The sequence below is a fragment of the Ovis aries genome, chromosome 3 (assembly GCF_016772045.2).
Source record: "Ovis aries strain OAR_USU_Benz2616 breed Rambouillet chromosome 3, ARS-UI_Ramb_v3.0, whole genome shotgun sequence".
Lineage (NCBI taxonomy): Eukaryota > Metazoa > Chordata > Mammalia > Artiodactyla > Bovidae > Ovis > Ovis aries.
This window is the reverse complement of record NC_056056.1, coordinates 8,773,746-8,792,639: the sequence shown is the minus strand read 5'-3', so window position 1 is coordinate 8,792,639 and position 18,894 is coordinate 8,773,746. Positions and strand designations below refer to the sequence as shown.

The window sequence follows — 18,894 nt, the reverse complement described above, 5'->3', positions numbered from 1 at the left end:
TTGGACAGGGCTTGGCAAACTATGGCCCATGGACCAGATCCAGTAGACTGCGTGGTTTGTTAAATAAAATGTTATTGGAAAACAGTCTTGCCCATTGATTTATGAATTGTCTACAGCTGCTTTTGTGCCACAACAGCAAAGCTGCATGGTTGTAAAGAGTATGATCTGCAAACCCCAAAATACTTACTATCTGGACCTTCATTGTTATCATTCAGTTGCTCAGTTCAGTTCAGTTCAGTCGCTCAGTCGTGTCCAGCTCTTCCCGACCCCATGGACTGCAGCATGCCGGCTTCCCTGTCTATCGCCAACTCCCGGAGTTTACTCAGACTCATGTCCATCGAGTCAGTGATGCCATCCATACCATCTCTTCCTCTGTCACCCCTTATCCTCCTGTCCTCAATCTTTCCCAGCATCAGGGTCTTTTCCAACGAGTCGGCTCTTTGCATCAGGTGGCCAAAGTATTGGAACTTTAGCATCAGTCCTTCCAATGAATATTCAGGGTTGATTTCCTTTAGGATTGAGTGGTTGGATCTCCTTGCCGTACAAGGGACTGTCAAGAGTCTGGGCCTTCACAGAAAAGATTTACTGACATATATGCAATGGAATATTACTCAGCCATAATAAGGAATGCGTTTGAGACAGTTCTAATGAGGTGGATGAACCTAGAACCTATTATACAGAGTGAAGTAAGTCAGAAAGAGAAAGATAAATACCGTAGTCTAACGTATGTATACAGAATCTAGAAAAATGGTACTGAAGAATTTATTTACAGGGCAGCAATGGAGAAACAGACATAAAGAATAGACTTATGGGCATGGGGAGAGAGGAGGAGAGAGTAACATGTATGGAAAGAGTAACATGGAAACTTACATTACCATATGTAAAATAGATAGCCATGGGAATTTGCTGTATATCTCAGGAAACTCAAACAGGGGCTCTGTATCAACCTAGAGGGGTAGGATAGGGAGGGAGATGGGAGAGAGGTTCAAAAGGGAGGGTATATAGGTATACCTATGGCTGCTTCATGTTGAGGTTTGACAGAAAACAGCAAAATTCTGTAAAGCAATTATCCTTCAATTAAAAAATAAATTAATTTTTTTAAAAAGATTTATTGGCCCTAGGTCTAGAAGATCATTTTGGAAAGGTCAGCTGGGGTCAGATTAGATAGGGCCACTACTCTCATCAAGTATATGCTTCAGAACGAGTGAAGGCATTCGTTTATATTTTAAAATATGCATATTTGAGCCAGTCCCCAGGGAATTCTGGGGCAATGCCTCTGGTCCAGGGACCTTGAACTCCAGGCCAAGGAGATGAAGCAGGAGTGAAAGTGAACCTGATCAGAGCAGTAAAGTGGGAGAGAATAGAGGCAAGGAGACTCCTTGGAGGCTCCTGGGGGAGGACAGTGAAGATTAAATGCAGGCCTGAGTTGGAAGAGGAGTGAAGGAGACTGCCAGATGAGCCAGGAGATGGGCTGGAGAAGTTGGGAGGCAAGGAGTCAAAGATACTGACGCTCAGGGCTCTGTGAGCATTGGAGTTTGTTTTGCTGCATTAGTGCATTAACCCTGGGAACGTGCCGTGTGTGAGCGGCCTTCTCAGTGATGCTGTTCATTTACATCCAGGTGGAAAGGAAGCGCCACATTGGAAACGACATCGTCACCATAGTGTTCCAGGAAGGGGAGGAACCTTCTCCTGCCTTCAAGCCTTCCATGATCCGCTCCCACTTTACACGTATCCTGGGCCTGTGTGAACCCTCCCAAGGGTTAGCCTCGCTGGACCTAAAATGACCCTCAAGTTACAGTGGACTGGCACGTGCTGATTGTTTTGGTTGCTAGACCCTAAGAGCCACTCTCTCTGTCCACTGCAGTGATGAATGGACTTATTTATTCTCAGAGAATTCTTCACTTCAGAACTGTCTTCCCTTTCCTCAAGTGTCTATGAAATGAGGGGAACTTCCTACCCTCCGCTGATAATAAGGGAATTAGAAGAATTATAGGTAGTGAATCCTCTGAGAAATTTGCTTTAGGTATAAAAAACTTGCAAGCTGAGATAAAAAGCCAAAATAATGTGTCTTTGTTGATTCTAAGTCCTGGGAATGGCTGCTGCATTACCATCTCTTGACATCTGAGAAGTGCACTCAGACAGGCCTGGGGCATGAGCGTGGCCAGCCTGACACATCCCCAATCATGGCCCCATTGTCCTGGGCCACTGGCCACGACAGTGAGGCCCAGCTGTCATGCCACCCATAATAAGTCAAAGGCAAGCAGCAGTACCTGCAGGTTTCCCATAATAAGTAAAAGACAACTAACAGGCATTTTTCAGAATAAATTCTGGTCTAGTTATTCATGTTCCCTGGAGACCCCAGTAAGGATGCTGGGAGCTAGGACCACTGTGACTCACGGCACCTACAAGTAGATTGCTCTGTATCCTCTAGCTCGTTTGCTTATGTCCTAACATTACAGAATGTAAGTTTTTCTTTAAATTATTTATCTGGGGGCTTCCCAGGTGGCTCAGAGATAAAGAATCCACCTGCCAATACAGGAGCTGAAGGAGACACAGGTTTGATCCCTGGGTCAGGAAGATCCCTTGGAGGAGAAACTGGCAACCCACTCCAGTATTCTTGCCAAGATAATCCCATTGACAGAGGTACCTGGCGGGCTACAATCCATGAGATCGCAGAGTCAGACATGACAGAAGCAACTGAGCACATTTATTTATTTGGCTGCACTGGGTCTTAGTTGTGGAACTCGAGATCTTTGATCCTTGTTGCGGCATGCGGGACCTAGTTCCCTGACCAAGGATTGAACCCAAACCGCTTGCGCTGCAAGCACAGAGTCTTAGCCACTGGACCACCAGGGAAGTCCCAGTATGTAAGTTTTTAAAAGCTGAAAATTGCCATGAGGACAGGGAATCAAGCAGGTATGCACATACACATTAATAATAAGTGATATCTTATCCTGGTCACTGGGATGGAGGACTAATATTTCTCCCTTCCTGCAGCGGTTCTTCTTACAGAACAGAAAGAAAATTCCAGGAGGGAGAGGGAGGTGACTCAGAGTAACAGAGAGATCATCATTATTTTTAGAATTTCCTTTCATTATAAGTTTAAGATTTGGCACTGGGCTCGTTTGTTTCTCCAAAGGGACAAATCTAAGAGTGGGAGCACTCTGAGGAATTGAAGAGGATGGTATTTCAACCCTAGCTAAGAGAAGCTAGGGCTGGGAGATGCTGGGGGAGGAGAAGGAATGGGAGAAGAAAAAAAAAAGCTGGTGGAGGTGGTACTATTTTAGACTCAACGTGCCCAACACGAGCAGAGTAGATTCTGCCTAGAGACTGCCACCAGCTACACTGGTTTGTTTGGGTTTGTTTTGTCTACTAAAAGCCGGAAGGAGAGAGAGGGAAAGTATACAGTGGACACATTTAAACTGCTTTTCCTTTCAAAATGTATGAGATGACATATCTGGTTAATTTCATTGGGGATCTTGTATATATTTCCAGGCAAGGGAACTGATCTTTTTGTTCTGGTTTTGCTTTGTTGTAGTGGTTTCATAGCATTATTTATATTGCTTTTCTGACAGATTTGGAGGTGAAGCCCTTTCCCAAAAGGACGAGCACGCAGAGGTCAGACCTGTCTCCCCTGGCTGTCTCTTTTACAGAAGACAAAGTTCCATCTCAACCTAAGGGTGACAGGTGTCCTGACCCCAGGAGAGCAGGTCCAAGATGATCCTGTACCCAGAGTTTACCAAACACAAGCTTTTGACTGTGCACATCAGGTCCTTAATTTATTTCCTTAACCATCACCACAGATATTTTTGCCTTAGTGAGGTATGATCAGCAAAAGGACAATTACAGGTTGGTAACAACTTTATCTTGATGGCTTGTTCTAATCCCCATGTTTACATGTTAATTTGGCATTCATTTTATGAGACTCTTGATTCATTACCTATTTCTTGATTGACTTGAAAGACTGTGTCTTCAGGAAAAGCTTGTCTCGTATAGCGTTTTGTTTTGATTTGGGTTTTTTTATTTGGCTGTGCTGGCTGTTAGTTGCAGCACTCAGGATCTTTAGTTGCAGCATGTGGGATCTAGCACCCTGACCAACCTGGACCCCCTGCACTGGGAGCGTTAAGTCTTAGCCGCTGGATCACCAGGGAAGTCCCCTGTTTCATATAGTGTTGCTCTGTGCAGTAGACCCGAGGGTCAGGGATAGTTTGGAATGTGGTTGTGCTCCACAGAGGGCACAAATGTGATATGTTTGATCTTGCCCAGAGCACCCTCCTTCCTAGGCTACATCCTTGCCTGTTTATCCTTTTGTTCTCAAAAATTAATCTGTTAAAAGCTATCATGATGTTGTGAAAAGAGGATGGACTGTGAGGCAAATAGACCTGGGTTGGAATCCCAGCTCTTGCCACTCACTAAATTTGAAACTTTAGGGGAAAAGTGTTTATCTTCTTCGAGCCTCAGGCTTGTCTGTGGAAGGAAGGTAACGGCTCTACTTTGTCAGGCTGCTGAGAATCAGCTGATACTCTGTCTTAAAATGCCAGGTATGCTCCCTGTTGTGCAGTGGGTGCAAGTGGTGGTCTTTGCTGTCATTACTGCGGTGGGTGACCTTGCCCGCCGCTTGGTGGGTTGGACCATGAAGGATCCAGGAAGACCTGATCTTTGCCCTAAAGCAGATAGGATTGCTGCATGGTGGCTGAGGTTCTGGAAGGACAGAGAACGCTTTCCTCCTGTGGAAGTATTCCTAAGACATCACATAGGCAACTGGAGAAATTTAAGATCTAGATGTTGATGATCTTTTAAGAAAAACCAACTAACTCTACAATGTTCTCTACACAGGCTGAAAATATTTTCAGAGGAAAGCGTACCACTCTTTGGCCCACCCTTGCCATCCCCACCAGTGTTTACAGACCACCAGGAATTCAGGGACTTTTTGCTAGTGAAATGTAAGTTTCTATCTTGAAATGTTTTTGTACCTCGTTCTACATCAAAATACATTTCTTCTAATTCTTGCAAGATACCATAAAGAAGATATCATTGTTTAAGCACTGATTGCATTCCATGTTCTGTTAATTTTTCAGGAGAAACGTATTTAGTTTTCTGATGGTGTTTTGGAGGTCTCTCCTGGGTTCTCATCGATACCTAGCATCCTAGCCAACAAATAACTAATATTTGTTCAGTTCAATAGGCCTAGCTGTGTGCTCTTTTATGTGTTGTACCACGTTCTTACAACCCCATAAGGAAATGTGGTTATATTCACTTTACATAATAGAAAATTGAGGCCCAAGGATCTAAATAATTTGCTTAAGATTGCCCAGATAGCAGCACAGCTTGGATTCAAACCCATAACTGCCTCAGCCACAAGCTCCTAACTACTGCACACTTTCTATTCTGTGCTCTAATGTGTTACTGGACACTCCACTTCATTGACTCTCAGTGTCTGTAGTCCACTAAACCACCAGCTTTTTCTTCCAGAAGAAACTTTCACTGGGCTAAGAATTCCAGTACTCTGCTTGGGCAATGGTGGTGTTATTTTTTCTAACAAAATCCAGCAAATATATATTTAATCCCATTGAATGGCATCCTATGGTTTGGCCTATGTGTTGGATGGATGGGTGGATGGGTGGGTAGCTGGATTAATGGATGGATATATTAGTGGATGGGTGAGTAGGTGGGTGGAATGGTGGATGAGGGCAGGTTTGGGTGCGTGTTAGGTCTTCAAATAATTAGTTATACCCTCTGCTCAGGAATCTTGTAATCCAACAGGAAAGGCAAGATAGATATACCTATGAAGTACAGCTTTGTACAGATAAATTTAGCAAGTTTTTAAGGATTCTTCCATGAAAGGGTAATAACAGCATTAGGAAATGGGTGGGATTTACTGTGAGAAGTTTCCTTGAGAAGGACATTCTTCAATAACCTAACATTTGTAATTCCCTTTGAAACTTGATTTATTTTAGTAATTAACGGTGAAAAAGCCACTTTGGAAACCCCAACATTTGCCCAGAAACGTCGACGAACTCTGGATATGTTGATTCGATCTTTATACCAGGATTTGATGCCAGATGTGCACAAGGTAACCCTGGGTCCGTTGTCTTCTTTCTTTCCCACGGGGTCTGAATTGAGAACACAAGTCCTTGTGATGAGTCCTGGTTAGAAGAGTGTAAAGTCTCCTGATCCTTGCTGTCAACACTGGACCGTGGCCACCAGGGGCTGGGGTTCTCTCATGGATACCGCGGGAAGAGGGAATGTTTAATGTCCATATACAAGACTGCGATTTTCATAAACAAGCTTGTGGAAGTCGCCATGCAGGCTGGGGCATGAGTGGCAGTCAACAGTCCTTGGAGCAGTGGAGTGCTTTGGGGTGGCTGACACCAGGGGTACCGCTCAGCGTTACCTGTGCTGTGGAACTGATGGACAGGCCCAATAGGGATTTGGGAGAGAGACTACGCTCTCTTAAGGTTTTCTGGAGATTTATTGGTGAGTACCATATTTAGGCACTGAAATATTCCTGTGCATTTACTGAAAATCCACTTTGCGCCAGACACTTCCTAGGCTGAAGGTGTAACCACACTAATGAGACCCAGCACCTCCCTTGAGGAGCCCAGCACCTCCCTTGAGGAGCCCAGCACCTCGAGGGCCCCACATTCTTTGGAGGTCTCCATATTCTACAAGATCGCCGTGTGTCAAGGTGGCTAACAAGTGTTAATGCAGAATGAAATCATCGTTGTTTAGAAGCATTTCTCACATCTAACAAAGAACACAAAACAAGTGGGAACACTCCCCTAGAATCAGTGCGGCCACAAACTCTAGCAACAGAAGTTGCTGCTGAATGTGAACATAACTGCAGTGTCTGCTCTCAAGTGCCCCCCACCCCCACCCTGGGGAGACGAAGAACATCAGAACAAACTGGTGCCTGTATGACCCTTTCCCTTCAGCACAGTGACCACCGCCATCTTATAGGTGCCCTTGATTTCCAGCTGGTCTCCGCACCCAGCTACTTGCAGGGCTTGGGTCAGACCAACCCCAGGGCCCTAAATAGCCAGCCATAATTGGCAATCTGCCCATTTCCTTATTTCCTTAAAGTCAAGGAAGGATGAAGAGAGAGTTATTGTTGTTCAGTCACTAAGTCATCTCCCACTCTCTGCAACCCTATAGACTGCAGCATGCCAGGCTCTCCTGTCCTTCATTATCTCCCGGAGTTTGCTCAAACTCATGTCCATTGAGTCGGTGATGCCATCCAACCATCTCATCCTCTGTCGCCCCCTTCTCCTCCTGCCCTCAGCCTTTCCCAGCATCAGGGTCTTTTTCAATGAGTTGGTTTTTCAAATCAGGTGGCCAAAGTATTAGAGTTTCAGCATCAGTCCTTCCAATGAAGAAAGGGTACCAAGAGGAGTATGTGATGTCTTTGCAGGTCTCAGCTGAAGCATCACTGCCTTATCAGGCCTTCCCCAGCCCCCAGCTGAAGCCTAGTGCCCCCGTTTAATGCCTCCAGATGCTTTATGTATCTCCCCTTCATGGAAATTATCCATGTGCCAGTCATGTAGTCAGTTACTTAATCTATCTTTCCTATAGACTCTGCTGCATGAGGACTGAGATTGTGTCCACCACATTGCCCAGATCCAGCAGAGCATAGGTGCTCAGCCACTACGTGCTAACTGCAAGCATGTACCCAGTTCTCTGACTGCTGTCTGGAGGAAAACTGACATTTACTGAGTGTGTGCTCAAGCACCTCCCATGCATTTCCTCCCTTAGTCCTTGTAACACACCTCAGAGACAGGTATTAGCCGCACAAAGACACTGAGACTCAGAAATTAACATCCTTGCCCAGAATTACCCAGAAGGCCACAGAGTTGACAAGTCCGGGGGCCCTGTTTACACGGAATTGAGTATGTCATGTTCCGGGGGTGCCCTCTCTGAGAACGGCATCCTTGGAGCTGTGCAGCATAGTGGCTGATCACTCTGGGAGGCGGTTAGTAAGTGGAGCTGCTGGTTTGCTTGCTTTCTGAGTCCCTGCTCTCAGCTCTTCCCGGGGCTGGCTCTCCCCCTGTTGTCTCCTTAATCCCTCACGGCTCACACAGACCTGGGCAGACACTTGAGCAATGCTCCACAGATGCTTATTGAGTGAATGAATAGAGGCGGCAGAAGTAGGACTATTTGGACAAATAGGTTTGTGGAGTAAGAGAAGGCAAAAATGAGATTTGATAACCGTCTTTGGAATTCATAACTTGTCTTTCTTTTTCAGAACATGCTTAATAGACGATCTTTCAGTGATGTCTTACCGGAATCGCCCAAGTCAGCGAGGAAGAAAGAGGAGGCCCGCCAGGCAGAGTTTGTTAGAATAGGACAGGTGGGTTTTCTTCTGACACCTGTTGTGCAAGACACAGAGTTGTGAGTCCATCCAAATCAGCTGGCCCTTCTGCGAAGAACATTATGTTTGCCCACTCCTGGAGGAGTTCTGTCACTTCTCTTAGGATCATTGTGGAACCATAAGGAAGATTTTTTTTTTTAATTTTATTGAAGTATAATTGATTTTCAATGTGTTAATTTCTGCTGTACAGCAAAGTGATTCAGTTATACATATTTATATTCTTGTTCATATTCTTTTCCATTCTGGTTCAACACAAGCTATTGAATATAGTTCCCTGTGCTGTGCAGTAGGACCTTGTTGTTTATATGAGGAGGGGTGATGCTGGCTGGGAGCAAGAGGCCACAGGGCTCAGTCCCTGCTCCCTCTTGTCAAGGGAGCACATACCATTTGCTTGACTCCTGGGGATCTTCTAAAGAGTAGAGAGCCAATTTAGGGAAAGCACCTTGAACTGCCCCCTGGCAGGAGTCAGCACGGAGGGAGCTGTCCTCACAGGAGACCCCGATTTCCCCTCTACCGCTTGAAAGCAGTCATCACAGGGAGGTGGCTCCCGGGCATCACCCTATTCCAGGTTTTGGAGGAAGCCATACCCTCTCTGCCTGGCTTCTCCGTGACATTAGTGTTTCTTGGTTCTGGAGGTGACACAGCCTTCTGCATTGGTCCCATGTCACAAGAGGGAGGAGAAGAGCTGTCTGCTGCAGACAAGATTCTGACCTGAAAGTGGAAGCTAATCAGCAAGGCAGTCACGAAAGCTTAGCAGCAAAGATAACCTTTTCCTAAAGCAGGAGCCCTGTCACCAGGGCCTCCAACTTCGGTCCATGTTCAAAGATAGCACCCCAACTCTACTTTCAGAAATCTGATTTATCAAGTTTGAGGAAGGACCTGGGGATTTTTTTCAGCACTGGTGGTTTGGAAATCCCTGTACTGATATATTGATCAGTTGAAATGACAGAATGCATTTGACGTCATTAGATCCAGCTGACTCCTTTCCTTATCTTCAGTGATAGGGCAGCGTGGGAACCTGAAACAAGCCTGAAATTACTCCTGTTTCATTTTTAAAAGTTTTTTTCAAGTCATAACTGTGGATTCTTATGCTTTTACTGCCTGATAAACTGAAAAAGATCTCTGTTCTGTAAGGCACTAAAGCTGAAATCCATCGTGAGAGGGGACGCTCCATCAAGCTTGGTGGCATCGGGGATCTGTAAAAAAGAGGTGAGTTGTTGATGCTTTCATGTTCAACTGTGAATGTCCTGTGTCTTTAGGGAAGTTATTGAGATTCTTAGAAAGAGCTTTGTGGGGCAAGAGGAAGAAGAGCTTGTCTGTGGCAGAGTCTGCAGACGAAGCCCCAGGTAAGGTTGGGCAGCATTTTGTGAGAGCCTCCTGGCTTCCATGGTGTGCCTGCACCTTTGCTTAAAGAGGCAGAGCTGCTGGACCGGGCCTGGACAGGCAGACTGAGCTCAGCAGTGCGCCTCAAGCCTTGTGTGTATACAGACGGCTGGGACATCCTGACCAAATGCAGGTTCTCATCAACAGCTCTGTAGCCGGGCCATGATCCTATATTTACAACAAGCTCTCACGTGGTGCCTGTGCTGCTGACCATGGACACACTCAACAGCAAGGCTCTAGGGCAGTATTTCTGAAGCTTCAGTGTGGGTTGGAATCACCCCCTAGAACCTCTGAATCTGTAGGTCTGAGTGGGCCTGAGAATTTGCATTTCTCCCAAGTTGATGCTGATGCTGTTGGTCAGAGGACCACAGCTGAGCAATCACTGCCTCCTCTACAACTCATTCATGGCCTGAGTATCTACTCATTTCTACTTCCCATGGAAAAAGAACTAGGTGGTCATCAAGCATAGACGAGAAAACATAAAAACAAATCACAGTATGAGCTTATTGTTTGCATTATTTTGTATTGTAAAGTCTTACCCTACATGCTTCATTATATCTATGTTCAGAATATGTAAAAGATAATAAAATGGAACAACCCCACAGACAGTGTATCACTGGAGAAGTGGCCATTGTAAAAGCAAAAGAATTATGAATATATCTACTTTCGCCCTAAAGGTATAGATGATCTATATCTGAACTGTAGAACCTACACTGTTCAAAGTCTGGTTTCAAGAAAATGATGCACTCAAAATACAACTGGTGCTGAAAACCCACAGCCAATTTAAGACAAGACCGACGGCAAAGTATCTTTTCCAAAGGTTGCCAAAATTCCCAATATCTGCTTATTCATTTGAATAGTAGAATTTGTAGTGTTGTCAAGGACTTCATAGACAGCACATTCCAATAAGATTTAGTTACTTTATTAACAGAGAAGGCAATGGCAACCCACTCCTGTACTCTTGCCTGGAAGATCCCATGGATGGAGGAGCCTGGTGGGCTGCAGTCCATGGGGTCACTAGGAGTCAGACACAACTGAGCAACTTCACTTTCACTTTTCACTTTCATGCATTGGAAAAGAAAATGGCAACCCACTCCAGTATTCTTGCCTGGAAAATCCTAGGGACGGGGGAGACTGGTGGGCTGCCGTCTATGGGGTCGCACAGAGTTGGACACGACTGAAGCAACTCAGCAGCAGCACCAACTTTCTTAAAAAGTTCTTAGGGAAATGCCATTCCAAGTAATGACCTGCACTTGGGCAGCCCTCTTTCAGTTTATAAAATATCTTCACGTCCTTTGTGTGATCCTTTCACAACAGCCCGAGCCTTATCTCAGCAATGAGGTCACTCATTTTGAGGCTGGTGGGTTTCATAAAGGTATAGCATGATTTTCCAAGACAGGAATAATTCACACAGCGTTTACCCTCATCCCAAACAGCACCCTGGCAGGTGACCTCAGAGCCATCACTCCTACTTTGAGTGTGCCAGCATGTGCTCACTTAGAACTTACAAACACACCTATGTACACACCTTACATGTGCACACAGGCTCTTGTACAGCATCAGGTAAAAGTGAAGATGTAGGACTTCAACTCATCCCTGAGAATCTCTACAGACGTCCTTGTCCTTTGAGGCCAAGCCACATGCTTTGGAGGGAGTTAATGGTTCCAGGCATCAGCCACAGCTCCAAGGGAGCAGTAAGGCAGTGCCGACTATTTATTCTTGCTCGATCAACATGGAATGAAACCAAGGCTCTATGATGTGAACATATCAAGTGGGGGAACACTAGTAGGTTTCGTCGGAGCCCTCGACATATTCCTATGAACAGACATTATTTTTTTCTTGAAGATTTCATAGCCATAAGTGGGTCAATAAGCCTTTTCATGTTAAGATGATAGCAACCTCTTGCATTGTGTATGGTTTAATAGTTTTGCCGAATCAGCAGCACAGGAATCTGACTTCTTTTTTAGAGAGTTGGGTGGGACTTCCTTTTATAAAGAACTATTGTGAAATCTCCAAAAAAGAATAGGCACCATTTGGTCCAACTTCTAAGTGTTAAAAAGAAACGTTTGCTTAGAAAACATTACTGATGCTTCCCTAGCCCTTGAGGGCATCATTATAATACAAGTGCCAGAAACACGTGACTCAGCCTTCTCCTGATGCATACATTTCTGGAAGAAGACTTTTTTTTCTTAAGAAAGGTGACTGAGTGAGAGCCCATCTAACTCCCGGGGTCTGGGGCATCTGTGCTGCCGTTTCGGGTGGTATGTGTGCATTTCCCCCTGATGGGCCGGTGTGCTCTCTCTGTGCTCTTAACCTTCCTGTGCTTGTGTTGCCCCGCAGCCTTGGGAGCCACAGTGTTTCTGCAGTAACTTCCCTCATGAGGCCGTGTGTGCGGATCCCTGGGGCCAGGCCTTGCTGGTTTCCACTGATGCCGGCGTCTTGCTAGTGGATGGTTAGTGAGTAGCTGCTCCTTTAGCTGTCTCTCTGTATAACTTGTCGTACTTCTAAGATGGGTGACCACTGGTCAGCTCCCTTTGGATACATGTGTCCTCAGCGGTGAGGTTAGCGGAGTTTCATCCCCTTGCAAAACTACTCTGTTGTTTTCAACACGCAAGCCAGAGGGGGAGGCACCCATGACAATTTCATCCCTTCCCCAAATCTCTGATTAATCTGTGGATATCAAATGATGCAAGAGACACGAGTTCAATCCCTGGGTCAGGAAGATCCTCTGGAGAAGGAAATGAGAATCCACTCCAGTATTCTTGCCTGAGAAATCTCATGGACAGGAGGAGCCTGGCAGGCTACAGTCCATGGGATTGCAAGTTTCGCATATGACTGAGCACTGAGCACATCAAATGACCCGCAAGGAGAATCTCCTTTGCAGGAATACTTGTCATGATTCCAATGTTTGACTTTAAATCTACAAGAGCACATGGTTCTTTAGAACCTCTGTCTCAGGGATATACTCTCTCTCAAAGCGCATTTTTTTTTAAGGTTTTTAATTCAGAACATACTCAGTATCTAAAACAAACAATAAGGATCTTAGATAACCTGTTTGATGGATAGAGAAAGAAAAAGATTTTGACAGGAAGACAGATCTCAACTCAATATTAAATCAAACTTCTCACAGTCAGGTGGGTCAGCTGCCCCAGGAAGGCAGACAACTCCCTGTCGCCAGTAGGACATGACCTTGGCGAGCATGCCCTAGAGGGAATTCAACTTTGGGTGGGGATTTCATTTAGATTCAAGGACTGTGCAGCAGGTCTCTTGGATTCTTCCAGACTCCTAATGAGTGATAAAGGATCTAAAGGATCAGTTTAGTTCAGTTCAGTCGCTCAGTCGTGTCCAACTCTTTGCAACCCCATGAATCGCAGCACATCAGGCCTCCCTGTCCATCACCAACTCCCGGAGTTCACCCAAACTCATGTCCATCGAGTCAATGATGCCATCCAGCCATCTCATCCTTTGTCGTCCCCTTCTCCTCCTGCCCCCAATCACTCCCAGCATCAGAGTCTTTTCCAATGAGTCAACTCTTTGCATGAGGTGGCCAAAGTATTGGAGTTTCAGCTTCAACATCAGTCCTGCTGATGAATACCCAGGACTGATCTCCTTTAGGATGGACTGGTTGGATCTCCTTGCAGTCCATGGGACTCTCAAGAGTCTTCTCCAACACCACAGTTCAAAAGCATCAATTCTTCGGCACTCAGCTTTCTTCACAATCCAACTCTCATGTCCATACATGACCACTGAAAAAACCATAGCCTTGACTAGATAGACCTTTGTTGGCAAAGTAATGTCTCTGCTTTTGAATATGCTATCTAGGTGGTCATAACTTTCCTTCCAAGGAGTAAGCGTCTTTTAGTTTCATGGCTGCAGTCACCATCTGCAGTGATTTTGGGGCCCCCCAAAATAAAGTCTGACACTGTTTACAATGTTTCCCCATCTATTTGCCATGAAGTGATGGGACCAGATGACATGATCTTAGTTTTCTGAATGTTCAGCTTTAAGCCAACTTTTTCATTCTCCTCTTGCACTTTCATCAAGAGGCTTTTTAGTTCCTCTTCACTTTCTGCCATTAGGGTGGTGTCATCTGCATATCTGAGGTTATTGATATTTCTCCAGGCAATCTTGATTCCAGCTTGTGCTTCTTCCAGCCTAGCATTTCTCATGAAGTACTCTGCATATAAGTTAAATAAGCAGGGTGACAATATACAGCCTTGACGCACTCCTTTTCCTATTTGGAGCCAGTCTGTTGTTCCATGTCCAGTTCTAACTGTTGCTTCCTGACCTGCATATAGGTTTCTCAAGAGGCAAGTTAGGTGGTCTGGTATTCCCATCTCCTTCAGAATTTTCCACAGTTTATTGTGATCCACACAGTCAAAGGATTTGGCATGGTCAATAAAGCAGAAATAGATGTTTTTCTAGAACTCTCTTGGTTTTTCCATAATCCAGCGGATGTTGGCAATTTGATCTCTGGTTTCTCTGCCTTTTCTAAAACCAGCTTGAACATCTGGAAATTCACAGTTCACGTATTGCTGAAGCCTGGCTTGGAGAATTTTGAGCATTACTTTACTAGCATGTGAGATGAGTGCAAAATCATTGTGCGGTAGTTTGAGCATTCTTTGGCATTGCCTTTCTTTGGGATTGGAATGAAAACTGACCTTTTCCAGTCCTGTGGCCGCTGCTGAGGTTTCCAAATTTGCTGGCATATTGAGTGTAGCACTTTCACAGCATCATCTTTTAGGATTTGAAATAGCTCAACTGGAATTCCATCACCTCCACTAGCTTTGTTTGTAGTGATGCTTTCTAAGGCCCACTTGACTTCACATTCCAGGATGTCTGGCTCTAGGTGAGTGATCACACCATCATGATTATCTGGGTCATGAAGATCTCTTTTGTACAGTTCTCCTGTGTATTCTTGCCACCTCTTCTTAATATCTTCTGCTTCTGTTAGGTCCATACCATTTCTGTCCTTTATCGAGCCCATCTTTGCATGAAATGTTCCCTTGGTATCTCTCATTTTCTTGAAGAGATCTCTAGTCTTTTCCATTCTGTTGTTTTCCTCTATTTCTTTGCATTGATCGCTGAGGAAGGCTTTCTTATCTCTCTTTGCTATTCTTTGGAACTCTGCATTCAGATGCTTATATCTTTCCTTTTCTCCTTTGCTTTTCGCCTCTCTTCTTTTCACAGCTATTTGTAAGGCCTCGTCAGACAGCCATTTTGCTTTTTTGCATTTCTTTTCCATGGGGATGGTCTTGATCCCTGTCTCCTGTACAATGTCATGAACTTCCGTCCATAGTTCATCAGGCACTCTATCAGATCTAGTCTCTTAAATCTATTTCTCATTTCCACTATATAATCATAAGGGATTTGATTTAGGTCATACCTGAATGGTCTAGTGGTCTTCCCTACTTTCTTCAATTTAAGTCTGAATTTGGCAATAAGGAGTTCATGATCTTAGCCACAGTCAGCTCCCGGTCTTGTTTTTGTTGGCTATATAGAGCTTCTCCATCTTTGGTTGCAAGGAATATAATCAATCTGATTTCGGTGTTGACCATCTGTTGATGTCCATGCGTAGAGTCTTCTCTTGTGTTGTCGAAAGAGGGTGTTTTCTATGACCAGTGCATTCTCTTGGCAAAACTCTATTAGCCTTTGCCCTGCTTCATTCCGTATTCCAAGGCCAAATTTGCCTGTTACCCCAGGTGTTTCTTGACTTCCTACTTTTGCATTCCAGACCCCTATAATGAAAAGGACATCTTTTTTGGGTGTTAGTTCTAAAAGGTCTTGTAGGTCTTCATAGAACCGTTCAACCTCAGCTTCTTCAGTGTTACTGGTTGGGGCATAGGCTTGGATTACTGTGATATTGAATGGTTTGTCTTGGAAACGAACAGAGATCATTCTGTCATTTTTGAGATTGCATCCAAGTACTGCATTTCAGACTCTTTTGTTGACCATGACGGCTACTCCATTTCTTCTAAGGGATTCCTGCCCACAGTAGTAGATATAATGGTCATCTGAGTTAAATTCACCCATTCCAGTCCATTTTAGTTTGTTGATTCCTAGAATGTCAACGTTCACTCTTACCATCTCCTGTTTGACCACTTCCAATTTGCCTTGATTCATGGACCTGACATTCCAGGCTTCCTATGCAATATTGCTATTTACAACATCGGACCTTGCTTCTATCACCAGCCACGTCCACAATTGGGTATTGTTTTTGCTTTGGCTCCATCCCTTCATTCTTTCTGGAGTTATTTCTCCAGTGATCTCCAGTAGCATACTGGACACCTACCGACCTGGGGAGTTCCTCTTTCAGTATCCTGTCAGTCATTTTGCCTTTTCATACTGTTCATGGGGTTCTCAAGGCAAGAATACTGAAGTGGTTTGCCATTCCCTTCTCCAGTGGACTACAGTCTGTCAGACCTCTCCACCATCACCCGCCCATCTTGGGTGACCCCACACAGCATGGCTTAGTTTCATTGAGTTAGACAAGGCTGTGGTCCATGTGATCAGATTGACTAGTTTTCTGTAATTATGGTTTTAGTGTGTCTGCCCTCTGATGCCCTCTCACAACACCTGCCATCTTACTTGGGTTTCTCTTACCTTGGATGTGAGGTATCACTTCACGGCCGCCCCAGCAAAGTGCACCCTCTGCTTCTTACCTTGGACAAGGGGTATCTTCTCACTGCTGCCTCTCCTGACCTTGAACGTGGAGTAGCTCCTCTTGGCCCTCCTGTGCCTCCGCAGCCGCTGCTCCTTGGGCAACTAAAGGATAGTAGCAAATTACCAAACAAAAGAATTTATTTAAAAACAAAACAAAAACAGAGATTGGAGGCTTAGTCTAATCTCTTAGTTTTGCAGATAAAGAAAAAGAGGCCTAAAGAAATAAGGACTTCCCTGGTTGCTCTGTGTATAATGTGGAAGACCCAGGTTCAATCCCTGGGTTGGAAAGATCCTCTGGAGAAGGAAATGGCAACCCACTCCAGTACTCTTGCCTGGAAAATCCCATGGGCAGAGGAGTGTGGTAGGCTACAGTCCATAGGGGCATAAGGAGTCGGACACGACTGAGAGACTTCACTTTCACTTTTCTTTCAAAGAAATTATGTGACTTGCCCAAGACCACACAGCTAATTAGTGGCATTTCTGGGACCAGAACCCAGAGGTGATTCCTCGTCTGGTGCTCTCTCCTCTTAGCCAACTACATTTTATTAAAGTTAAGTTAAACTCTACCAATGTTACCATCTTTAGCTTGATGCAGATTTCCAAAACCATAGTCCTGGACAAATAATTATGAAAATGTTTACAATGAAAAGAATGTCAAATTCTACCTGTTTGCCTTTTTAGGAAAGAGAAAGTAATTTCATGATTATTTGTAAGACCTGTCTAAAAACAGAAAAAAATTCTATTTGAGTTGCTTCTTTGTAAATATAAAATCCAAACCAAGATTACCCAAGTCCCTTTATGAAATTTTCATCTTTATGGATACAAAATCTAATGGAAGTGTCGATATAAGGATTATTGTGATTACCAGGAAATCCTTTCCTTTCAAACTTGAGGGACATTGTCTAGGCAGGTGGTAGCCGTATATATCCACCACCAGCTCACATGTATTACTCAGATTACTTTCATGTCCTGATTATGCAGAATTCGCTTATGCTGAGAAGAGCATAACCCTTTAGGCTTTCTTTGTATTCTTTGTTGTGCTTTTAAGCCATAATTATCTTGTTATTTCTTTGTTTACTTCTGTCTTGTCTACACTTAATTCTATTACAAATTGTTTCCATTAGTGAATCTCCCCATTTCGTTTCAGGGCAAGTTCCACTCTATCTGATTAGCCTCTGCTTAATTTCATTAGACTCATCCCCTTGAGAACCTGCTCCTTTCAAGGTCACTATTAAAAATTCTTTGCCTTCTAAGTGTAGCAAAACCTGCTCTGAAGGGAGACCAAATAGTGAATAAATATTCTATCACCATTTGTTTTGTTTTGGTAATAGAAAAGCCAGATCATCTAAAAGATGGTTTCTTCACAAAGAGATTACAAGAAGGAATCCATAGTTTTGAAACAGTCATTGAACCCACATCACTTTCTCATATCCTTGCCTCCTCTTCCTTCCTGTGCCATATATAAACCTATCTAGCCACAGGAGTACGTGAACACTGTATATTGTCACCTTGTTTATTTAACTTACATGCAGAGTACATCATGAGAAGTGCTGGTCTGGATGAAGCACAGCTGGAATCAAGATTGCTGAGAGAAATATCAATAACTTTAGATACACAGATGACACCACCCTTATGGCAGAAAGCAAAGAGGAGCTAAAGAGCCTCTTGATAATGGTGAAAGAGGAGAGTGAAAAAGCTGCCTTAAAACTCAACATTCAAAACACTAAGATCCTGACATCCAGTCCCATCACTTCATGGCAAATAGATGGGGAAACAATGGAAACAGTGAGAGACTTTATTTTCCTGGGCTCCAAAAATCATTGCAGATAGTGACTGCAGCCATGAAATTAACAGATGTTTGCTCCTTAGAAGAAAAGCTATGACCAACCTAGACAGCATATCAAAACGCAGAGACTTTACTTTGCTAACAAATGTCTGTATAGTCAAAGCTATGGTGTTTCTGGAGAAGGCAATGGCACCCCACTCCAGTACTCTTGCCTGGAAAATGCCATGGATGGAGGAGCCTGGAAGGCTGCAGTCCATGGGGTCACTGAGGGTCGGACACGACTGAGCAACTTCACTTTCACTTTTCACTTTAATGCATTGGAGAAGGGAATGGCAACCCACTCCAGTGTTCTTGCCTGGAGAATCCCAGGGACTGGGGAGCCTGGTGGGCTGCCATCTATGGGGTTGCACAGAGTTGGACACGACTGAAGTGACTTAGCACCAGCATCATGGTGTTTCCAGTAGTCAGGTATGAATGTGAGAGTTGGACTATAAAGAAAGCTGAGCACCGAAGAATTGATGCTTTTGAACTGTGGTGTTGGAGAAGACTCTTGAGAATCCCTTGGACTTCAAGGAGATCCAACCAGTCCATCCTAAAGGAAATCAGTCTTGAATATTCATTGGAAGGACTGATGCTGAAGCTGAAACTTCAATAATTTGGCCACCTGATGCGAAGAACTGACTCCTTAGAAAAG

General features: G+C 44.3%; 1 protein-coding gene across 7 annotated transcripts in view; it reads left to right on the top strand.

The window, feature by feature from the left end:
• The window catches only part of GARNL3 (GTPase activating Rap/RanGAP domain like 3), a 166,437-nt gene that overhangs the window by 121,113 nt on the left and 26,430 nt on the right, over nt 1-18,894 (top strand). For all 7 annotated transcript variants that reach the window (XM_060411779.1, XM_027966433.2, XM_060411782.1 and 4 more), the window contains 7 exons: nt 1,620-1,728; nt 3,804-3,849; nt 4,837-4,943; nt 5,958-6,073; nt 8,243-8,347; nt 9,503-9,577; nt 12,092-12,203. In XM_060411779.1, the coding sequence (XP_060267762.1) occupies nt 1,620-1,728; nt 3,804-3,849; nt 4,837-4,943; nt 5,958-6,073; nt 8,243-8,347; nt 9,503-9,577; nt 12,092-12,203 (670 nt within the window). The remainder of the gene's footprint in view (nt 1-1,619; nt 1,729-3,803; nt 3,850-4,836; nt 4,944-5,957; nt 6,074-8,242; nt 8,348-9,502; nt 9,578-12,091; nt 12,204-18,894) is intronic.